General features: G+C 38.4%; 1 protein-coding gene across 1 annotated transcript; it reads right to left on the bottom strand.

Annotated features, from left to right (window-relative positions):
- Positions 1 to 6,976: 6,976 nt before the first annotated feature.
- Positions 6,977 to 7,843, bottom strand: LOC149065734 (uncharacterized). Its single transcript, XM_089254019.1, has one exon. It carries the CDS (start codon positions 7,841 to 7,843, stop codon positions 6,977 to 6,979), a length of 867 nt encoding a protein of 288 aa, XP_089110145.1.
- Positions 7,844 to 10,798: the final 2,955 nt, after the last annotated feature.

The raw sequence follows: 10,798 nt of genomic DNA, 5'->3' as shown, positions 1-10,798 counted from the left end.
TTCTGTTTCGTTTTATTGTTTTTATATTGCTGCAATTTTTTAAAGAAATTATGAGGGCGAATATTGATAAATATTTGTCCGATGTGTTTCAAAATGTCCATAAACATCTACTTCAACTACTCTCTGTACAAACAGCTAGCTATGGTTCTCGATCGAGGAATAGTTTGCAGTAATGTGATATTTATATAGGGTGATTCAAAATTCATGAAACAAACTTTAAGAGATAATATAAGACGCATAAACAAGCATTTTTGGTAATAGAATGTGTAGTCGAATCGCAATAGCAAACACGGTAGAGGGTGTTTTTAGGGAGCGCTCAACAGCATTTCACCAAAAGAAAATATCATATTGTCCGACGTATTTACCGCTATTATGTGCTATCAACCACTCGAGAATGCAGGGGGATGTAATGTGGTAGACCACCTCATTGTACAACCTGGGTAAGGCAAAATTTACTTCAAGATATTATACCGCTTTTCATTGTTTGGCGCAGCATAATCTTAATGGCCCTCACACTAATAAAAACTGGACTCCAATCCAATCCGAAGGTGCATATGCACCAATAAAAACCGAACTTTTTTTTAAACAGAAATTTAGTTTTTATTTGTGAGTGGACCATCAAGGTCATGCTGTGACAAAGAATGGCAAAACCACGCTGATCCAGAGAAATGTGTTGGGAGGAGATTTCTTGTGTGTGCATAAATTCGTTTTATTGCTCTGTAAAATACGGCATACACCAAATTTTTTTCATACTATTCTGAGGAGTGATCACTCCTATCACTCCTCTCTGGATCCTTGCTGTGATAAGCGGTACAAGGACTTGTGGCAGATTTTGCGTTACAAGGTTGCACCATGAGGAAGTCTAAGGAGGTATAAATAACGTTTGGCGAGATATACCTGACATGGCAAAGATGTGAAATGAAAATTTATATTAATAGTCATAATTAATTATAACACACAATTTATAAGTTTGCAAACTACCTTCATCCGCGGTTCTTCTAAAAGTTATGACTTATATTGAGCTTATGAAGAAAATACTTTTTTTCTGGATATTATGCCGAGGTGAACTCGGAAAGAAAAATCTACGTGTCTCCGTCAGGAATCGAACCTAGTCCTCTTGCAATCCGGACATGTGCGCTATCCGTATACACCACAGGAGACATGACGTTTGCTTCTTCATTTACGCATTATGACGTGACGTTGAAGTAGAGGCGCATTAGTAGGATTACCAGACGTCTCAAGCGTCCTCTTGCGTTTTAGAAAATGTGTGATTTTGTTCGCTTTTTCAGGTAATTATCTGAAATTATTATTATTTTTTTGAGGGGAAATTGTTTTTCGCTATGAAACATATATCTCTCATTGATATGAGTGTATACTTCATGTGTTTTTTTTCTTCCCGCACATGTTTACACGTTTTGACCAATCGCTCTCAAAACTCCCATAGTACAAGAAACCAAGTTGCCTGCAAATAGGGCAGATGCCCCAATCTATGGCCCAACTTTCCCCGAAATACGAAAAAGCCAGTCCGAAGAACCGCTTTGAGAGAAGAAAACCGCAACATCCAATTTTAAGAATAGAATAATTTGCTCACCAACATCTAATGCAGTGTTCGGAAGTGGAGGGGGGGGGGTGTTACCTATTCCATTCAAAAACAAAGGAAACGGGATTCAAACACAATCAATGCTGATTCCTTGTGGTGCCAACTGTTGTTGAAATTAGGAAATGTGACAATAAAAGGAGTGCGCTTGCTGTCGGTCTCCTTTCTCAGTTTCCGAATCTGGCAATCCTACTCAGTAGCCTCCCTTAACTATTTCAACTTTCTCTCTACACCTGGAGGGTCATTTGCTGAAGTTAAGGGAGGCTACTGGGCCTCTACTTCAACGCGTCACGCCATAGCACATAAATAAGGAAATAATGTCGTTTCTCCTGTGGTACATACGGATAGTGCTCTTGCTCGGTTTGCAAGAGGACTGTTTGATTCCCGGCGGAGACCAGTAGACGTTTCTTTCCGAGTTTACCTCGGCATAATATCCAAGGGAAAAAATCTTCCCTTAATACATTTGGCTGAAAAAAAAATCAAAATCATCTCACCTCGCTCTACAGCGAGCTTAGTTGAAAAAAACTTGAATCGGAAAAAATTAATGGAATAAATAATTTTCTGAAAAACTCTCCTAAAAACGGAAGGAAAAATGATGAAAAATTCATTCTACACCAAAAGGTGGTTGCGTTTTCATCGACGTTGTCAGCCAGATTTATCATCACTGTTATAGTGATGATCGGATCGGATTACAAAGTTATAGTCGAGGTGACGTTATACAACCCAGGTCGTTATAACCGAGAAGAATAAATCCATATTATGGAGATAATCATTCACTTTAATAATTTCAAAATACATTCCGGCGTCATAAATCTTCAGTTAACATAAAACGAACGATGTTAAATAAAAGAAAAAAAAAAGGGTTAGTTACTTGAATAACCGAGAGATGTCACTACTGTACTTTATCAACTGAATTTTCAAGATTTTGATTATTATCAATGCATATAGATGGCGTTACCATCCATCAAATCAATTCGAAAATTCATTTTTTCAATGGACACGATGGCATTGCTCTCCATCACACGAATTTTAAAATACATATAATTTTATTTTAATTTCTTATTTTCGTTTTCACAAAAAATGTAGAAATTAACAGGTCAATTACAGGATAATTAAATTTTAAAAGAGTTTTTTACATTGTTTCTAGTAAGACACGTAAATAATTTACGTATCTAATGAATTGTTATGAAGAAAAATAAAATAAAATGTTTTTGAAAATTCAGGTGACGTTTTAATGACATAATTCAATATACAGGGTGATTGTAATTAAAGTTCTTGTACTCTGAGTAGTTTTTCTCAAAAACTGCTTATCCTATTTTTAGGATATCTTAATGAGGATAGGGGATAAAGATTCGTGAAATATAAAATATAGTTCAATTTTCGACCACCAGGTGAAAAATGACGCTTTTTAATTGCATTTTATATTTTCTCATGTTCCATATACGTATATACCAAGCCTCAATGGAATACGTTCTCCTCTAGTGTCGATATACTGACGGGTGCTACATTGGTCTGAGAGCAGTGTCAGTATACTAAAACTATTTTTCTCAAAAACTGCTCATTTGAATATACATCCAAATTTCAGGACGTCTTAATGAGACCATGGGAGAGTGATTTATGCAATACAAAAATTAATAGATTTTTTACCACCAGGTGAATAAAAGTAGAGGTTTTTTCTTGAATTTTTCTTTTTTTCCATGGTCCATATGGCGTATGTACAAAGTTTCAATGGAATATGTCCACCAGAACGGGCGCTACATAGGTCTGAGTAGTTTCAGCATACTCATACCACTCAGAACTATACCGAGCGCGGTAGCCCAGCTCGATAAGATATTCGCCCACAGTACCAATGGACATACAGAGGTGTCGCGAGTTCGATACCCGGTTTGTCCTTGTCAGAAAACTTTCCAGACACAGCGGTACAACAGAAATGGCAACATGACCTCAGAAAAAGATTACTACAGCATGGAATCCCACACCGAGGGGTTACGCATCAAGCTCTCGGTGAGTATGAAAAAAATAGGGATGTCGTTCTCGGAGTCGGCAATAAATTGTAGGTGCCGGTCTAATTAGCCTGTTACTGTCCACTTTTATTGTATCATCGAGAACATAACATGAATGAGAATGAGAATGAGAACAACATGAATGTTGAGTCAGCGTTATCTTCAGGTCTGTCTAGTCACAAAAAATTCTCTCGCGCAGTCCCCGCACTTGGCGACCGTTGGCCACAGTCTTTGGTGAGCCGCCGCACACTCCCCCCCCAGTAGCGAACTTACGGTTCGAAACGGTCCGGGAAATGGACAGTTCGTCCGGAACGTGTTTTTCTTGTCTGAGGAACGGGAGGCGTAGGTAAGGTAATTCTTGTTGGTGACGGACTGGAATCGTTCACGTCTGAAGCCAGGAAGGCGGGTTTCAGTCTGTCCAGAGAAACTGTTCTTTTTTTTCCACGGACATCGATGTCGAATGTCTTTTCACGTCGTTGAATCACTTGAAATGGTCCGTCATATGGAGCTTGAAGCGGCTTTCGCACTCCATCGTGCCGAATGAATACGTGTGAGCAGTCTTTCAAATGAGGGTGGACGAAAATACTTTGTGGTGCATGACAAGATGTTGGTCGCGGTCGTAATTTTGTAAAATGTTCTTTGATAGTCTCAATAAGTTCTTTTGATGATGTTTCCCTCGGAGTGGGATCGAATATTTCTCCGGGAAGTCTGAGACTAGTGCCGTATACCAATTCCGCGGTGGTAGCTTTCAGATCTTCTTTGAAGACGCTACGGAAACCGAGTAATATAGTGGGCAAAGCAGTACACCAGTGTTCTGTGTTATAGGCTTTGATGGCAGCTTTGAGGGGTCTGTGTAGCTCCTCTACGAGGCCATTTGCTTGCGGGTGATATGGTGAAGACCGTATTCGTTGAATTCCTAGTACTCTTGCCAGTGCTAGGAAGAGGGAGCTCTCGAATTGACGGCCTTGATCGGTTGTAATTTTGGATGGCACCCCAAAGCGAGATATCCATGTTGCGTAGAATGTGCGAGCTACAGTCTCGGCGCTGATGTCTGGAATCGGGACCGCCTCCGGCCAACGTGTGAACCTGTCGATCATAGTTAGACAATAGGCATTGCCACCAGAAGGAGGAAGAGGACCAATGATATCAAGATGGATGTGATCAAATCGCTCAGTTTGGTCAGGAAATAAACCTAATGGGGTTTTCGTGTGTCGTGTTATTTTGGACTTTTGACAAGGTATACATTGTCTGGACCAGTTATTACAATCTTTATTTAATGAAGACCAAATGAAGCGAGTCCGAATCAATTTAGTTGTAGCTTTAATTCCTGGATGGGAAATATTATGAATGGTCTCGAAAACCTGCTTACGAAACTGTTCTGGTATGTATGGTCTAGGTGTGCCAGTGGAGAGATCACAAAATAGTGAAGTATTTGAGTCTGGCAAAGTCACTTTTTTGAGCTGTAATCCTCGTGGATTTTGTAAAAGATCAGTTAAAGTTTGGTCGCGTTCTTGTGCTTTTGAAATTTCGTTATAGTCAATAGGATTGGGCATTGAAATTGATGTTATGCGGGAAAGTGCATCTGCGGGTATGTTTTCGCTACCTTTTATATAGTGTATGTCAGTAGTGAATTGGGCAATAAAATCTAATTGCCTGCATTGACGAGGGGAAGCCTTGTCTAATTTTTGCTTGAAGGCATATGTTAGTGGTCTATGGTCCGTGAGTAAAGAAAAGTCTCTAGCTTCTAACATATGCCGAAACTGCTTTATAGAAGCATATGCAGCCAGCAATTCACGGTCGTACGCGCTGTAGTTGCATTCCGCGGGAGATAATTTCCTTGAAAAAAATGCAAGAGGCTGAAGCTCGTTGTCAACCACCTGAAACAGTGCGCCGCCAATGGCAAAATCGGATGCATCTACCTGAAGTACGAGTTTGGCATCGGGTTTCGGATGTGCTAAAAGGGTTGCGTTGGACAATAGTGTTTTGGAATTTTGAAATTCCTTATTTGCTATGTCAGTCCAAGCAATTTCTCTGTTGTCGTTTTTTTTTGACCCTTTTAAATAATTATTCAGTGTAGTTTGTGTATGTGCTGCGTGTGGTAAAAATCTACGAAAAAAATTGAGTAGTCCAAGGAAACGTCGTAGTTCTTTAATTGTTCTTGGTCTTGGATAATTGAGAATCGGCTCAACTTTTTCTGGCAAGGGTTTGGTGCCTTGTTTGGAAATGGAGTGGCCTAAGAATGATATCTCCGCAACACCGAAGACACATTTGGAAACATTAATTGTGAGGCCATAGTTATTGAGCCGTTGCAAAACAGTGCGTAAGTGAACCTTATGTTCAATTTCACTGTCACTGAAAATCAAAATGTCATCTAAATAGACATAACAAAATTTCAGATCACCAAGAATCTCATTCATAAATCGTTGGAAAGATTGGGCAGCATTACACAAGCCAAAATTCAGGTAAGGAAATTCAAATAAGCCGAAAGGTGTGCAAACAGCTGTTTTCGGAATGTGGTCGGAATGAACAGGAATGTGAAAATACGCGCGCACAATGTCAAGTTTTGAAAAACAACTTTTACCGTGTAATGCATTTGAAAAGTCCTGAATGTGAGGAATGGGGTACCTATCTGGGACCGTGCAGGCATTGAGTTTGCGGTAGTCACCCACTGGACGAATACTGCCTGAACTTTTTGATACGACATGTAATGGTGATGACCAGGGCGATTTAGAAGGCCTACATATTCCTTGATTCATCATAAATTGGAATTCCTCCTTAACAGCATCATAGAGCTTGGGATTTAATCGCCTGGGTTTGCTATGTATAGGCGGGCCGGTGGTTTCGATGTAATGTACAGTGTTATGCTGAACAGGCTTCACTTTGTGCGACACTTTTGTCAGTTCAGGAAATTCTGCCAAGATTTTGTGATATTCCGAAGTTTCGGATATTACCTTAATGGAATAGTTTTCAGAGTTATATTCAATTTTTCCAATTTGCGAAAGTTTCGTGACACTGTCCATTAATCTGCGGTGTTTGAGATCAATTAAAAGTCCAAAGTTGAGAAGAAAATCCGCGCCTATGATCGGTATTGGTACGCTTGTAATGAGAAACTTCCACTCAAAACAACGTCTTAATCCAAAGTCAACATTGAGAACTTTGGTGCCGTAAGTGTGTATCTTAGAGTTATTGGCAGCAAACAATTCAAATGAATCAGGAACTATTTTTGTGTAATGTTTTGTGAGTGGAATGCAAGAGACGTCAGATCCTGAATCAATTAAAAATCTCAAATGGGATCTTTTATCAAATACATAAAGGCGACAAGTTTTCACGGCCATCGGTGTTGACGTCGCCGATATATTATAGTCGACGGCCGTGTTTAGTTTCCCTGTTCCTTGGTTTGAAAAGAGCACGGTTGTTGACATCTGAAGGCGTTGTTGCCGAATCTAGCATGGTAATAGCAATAGCCGGTTGTTTGTGATGAGGGAGTGAAACGACGATAAGGAGATCTGAACCTCCGTCTCGTATAGTTTGTTTCTCTCTCTCTAGACAAGCGGTCGAGTTTTTTTCTAAGAGAAGCTATCTCCGCTCTCATGGCACTCATTTCTGTCAGAGGGGAGGGATTATCGGGTTCAACGTTGTTGACATGTAGCTGCGGGGTCCCTGTGCGTTCCGCTCTCCCCATGGCACAGATGCTGTTGTTGTATGTGTCTTTACTAACTTCTATTATTTTGTCGGCCATTGTCGCTAATGTCTCTAAGCTCTCTGAGCTAACTGATAGGATGGCCTGTGTTTCTGACGGCATACGTTGGAACCATAGAGTTTTTAGAAAATCGTCGCTTACAGATTTGCCGGCTAAATCTCTCATTTCCCTTAATAGGTGTGAAGGTTTTTTGTCCCCCAACTGTAGTTCGGACAACAACTTGCGTACTTGACAAGTGTTAGAATCAGAGAATTCTTCGATTATCCGTTGTTTAAGAGTCTCATACTTGTTTGTTTCGGGTGGGTTCAATAAAATATCTGAAACGGAAGCGAGCGTTTCTGGATCTATAACCGCAATCACGTTATTGTATTTGGTAGCGTCGTTAGTTATGGCGGATATTGAAAAACAACTTTCCACTTGAATGAACCATAACTTTATATTTTGCCGCCATATGGGCGGGAGTTTCAAGGCAACGCGACAAATTTGTAAGTTTTCTGGTGATGGGTCAGGTGGCGAAGGGTTAGGAGAGTTATCGTTAGGCATTTTTGGATACAGACTTTTATGCGAATCTAGTTATATAATTGCGAAAATAAAAATAACATTTGTTATCCTGACCAAACAAAATAGAGCGATCACAAAAAGGTCCTACCCTGATCTTAATGGCATCGGCGGTGCTGCACACATTGGGCTTCGGCTGAGTAGATTCGTCATCTTTATGTCATCAGAAGGTTGCTTCGGTCTAGGTCACCACTGTTACTGTCCACTTTTATTGTATCATCGAGAACATAACATGAATGAGAATGAGAATGAGAACAACATGAATGTTGAGTCAGCGTTATCTTCAGGTCTGTCTAGTCACAAAAAATTCTCTCGCGCAGTCCCCGCACTTGGCGACCGTTGGCCACAGTCTTTGGTGAGCCGCCGCAAGCCTGCGTGTGCAGAAAATGACCGTGGTGCGACAAAAATTATCACCCTATGCAACATCCGTTCTGGTTGACGCATTCCATTGAAACTGGGCATATGCTATATGGACCATGGGGAAATATAAAATGCAGTTAAAAATCGCCACTTTTTCACCTGGTGGTTGAAAATTTTAACTTTTTTTTTTCTATTTCATAAATTTCTCTCCCGTGGTCTCATTAAAATATCCTAGAAATTTGGCTGTATTCGGATAAACAGGTTTTGAGAAAAACTACTCAGAGAGAGGGAATTTTAATTATAATTACCCTGTACTCTTTAATTTTTGGAATACTGTAGAAGTCGTAATTGTTCCAGCAGATGGAAATCAAATTTTAATTATAAAAAACGCTGGTGAGTATATAATCTCACTAATATCCTAAAATATTCGTGATTTTCCTAACTAAATAATTTAAAAAAAATGGAGAAACTTATTATTATTACATGACATCAGCCACCTCATTGGGCATTTTGTCTGTTGTGGCTTTTGTATTTGTATTTGAAAAATTGAAAGATTTTGAGTGGAAACTGATAAGAAATGGAGATAGATATAGCATTGCAAATTTTCTAATTGCACATCGACTAATTAAGGCTATCGCATTCCGACCAAGTGATTAATATGAGAATAAAATTACAATTAATTATAATTATTATTGAAAGTAACAACCACTGTGCTGTTACAATTACTACTGTTATAATCATGGGCGAAGATACGGGGGGGGGCGTGGGGAGGCAGTGACACCCCCCCCCCCCCCCAGCGTCAAAGGTGGAGTCGACTAATCTAATGTATATATGAGTTGACATTATCATCATCGTGCCCCCCAAGACTTCCAAGTCTATCTCCGCCTATGGTAATAATTTCTATTTAACTGTTATATAAAAAAACTGTTTTTGAACTAGTATATATATATTACTGATTCATAACTATTACTGTTATATAATTATTACTGTTATATAATTATTACTGTTATATAATTATTACTAAACTATTATAATTAATTACAGTTATTTCTGAACAGATTAAAAGTATGATTTTGAAGTAATTTTAGTTCTTTTGTTGAACGAAATTTGTTTGTAAAATATGCAGGGTGAAAACTTGAGTCCGTTTCAAAGCAAATAACTCGTATGCCATTGGCTATAAAAAAAGTATTTAAAGCAACGTGCGCCCATCTTTGATGTGTCATTTAAGAACATAGTTATATACTAATCGCCATATATGTACCGAGATACAAAATTTAATTTTTATACGGTTCTCTTGTCCTCTTAATTTCAATTAAAAATTTGTTTCCCTGACTCTCTCTCTCTCTCTCCTAAAACCAGCGAAAAAAAATTCCAAGTTTCTGAAATATTTGCTCAGATATTGCGAGCGAATTCAAAAATCGCTGAAAATGAGGGAAAGAATAGAATATGTAGCGTAGAATGGGTTTTTGTCTATTAGTTTATGCGATTCTTTCCTTTATTTCCAACGGTTTTCGAATTCAAATATATCAGCGAATATTGCACTAAGGAAAATGAAATTTTTTCGTTTGGCTCGGGAGAGACCGTGCAACAATTTTTTGATTGGAAATTGGGGAATAGGGGAGAACCATATATAAAAATTAAATTTTGTATCTCTTTCGTACAACCCTTAGTAAAATAAATAACACATCGAGGATGAGCACGTTTTTTAAATACTTTTTATAATTAAAAGTATGTTTTTTTCTATATTCAATGGTTTACGAGTTATTTGAGGTGAAAGGGACTTAAGTTTTCACCCTATATATTTGAAAAACAGATGTCACTCAATGCATTATTGATCTTCTATCCAGATTGATTTTGTTTTTGGAAGACTGTTTTGACACGTGGGAGACTTATTTCAGACGTGTCCACTAGCGATGGAATATATTTTCTTCCGCTGTAAATTTTCAAAAAAGGGTCAGTGGAATAGAATATTGCCTAGGTTTGTGAGCATAATTTGTATCGAAAACGCACTTTTTATAATCCAAAGCTGTAGTATATTGAAGTGAATTTCCCGATAATGAAATAATGAAAACATAAGTAGTAGTGAAATGTGCGTTTCTGGGCCGTAGAAGCTCCTATGGGAGACGACGAATACTACTAACGTAATACCTACATTGCAAGACCTATATAGCTCGTTTATGAAATTAAAATTTCTGACAAATTTTTGCTCGTCTGGGAAAAGATTCGTTGGCCACATTAATGAAAATCCAATGTTATTGCATTCAGTTTCATCATAGTTCAGTTTCAAACTATAACAAGAAAAATCACTTAGAATGAAGTGATTGAAGGAAATATTCTTCTTTCCTCTCGTCAGTTTGCTTTATCATCATGCTGATGTCGCCAATATTGTGCCAAGCAGTGGGTTAAAATACACTCTGACCGCCCTTGTATAGAATTCACAGCCAATACAGTTCGAATTTGATCGTAGGTTCTCCTACGTGTTATTACGTTACGTACGTACAAGAGTACCATTAATATTAAGCAGAAATAAAATAACCATAATAAAAAATAACTCATTAATGACCACAAATATTTTGGGTA

This window comes from Pholcus phalangioides, unplaced genomic scaffold, assembly GCF_987345545.1.
Source record: "Pholcus phalangioides strain wild (caught in Gottingen) unplaced genomic scaffold, Ppha-v1.0 ptg000039l_1, whole genome shotgun sequence".
In the NCBI taxonomy this organism is placed as follows: Eukaryota; Metazoa; Arthropoda; class Arachnida; order Araneae; family Pholcidae; genus Pholcus; species Pholcus phalangioides.
This window is presented reverse-complemented; position numbering and strand designations above follow the sequence as displayed.

Bases quoted from the DNA above. Each gene is read 5' to 3' on its own strand.
- LOC149065734 (XM_089254019.1), bottom strand. From the start codon at position 7,843: ATGCCTAACGATAACTCTCCTAACCCTTCGCCACCTGACCCATCACCA.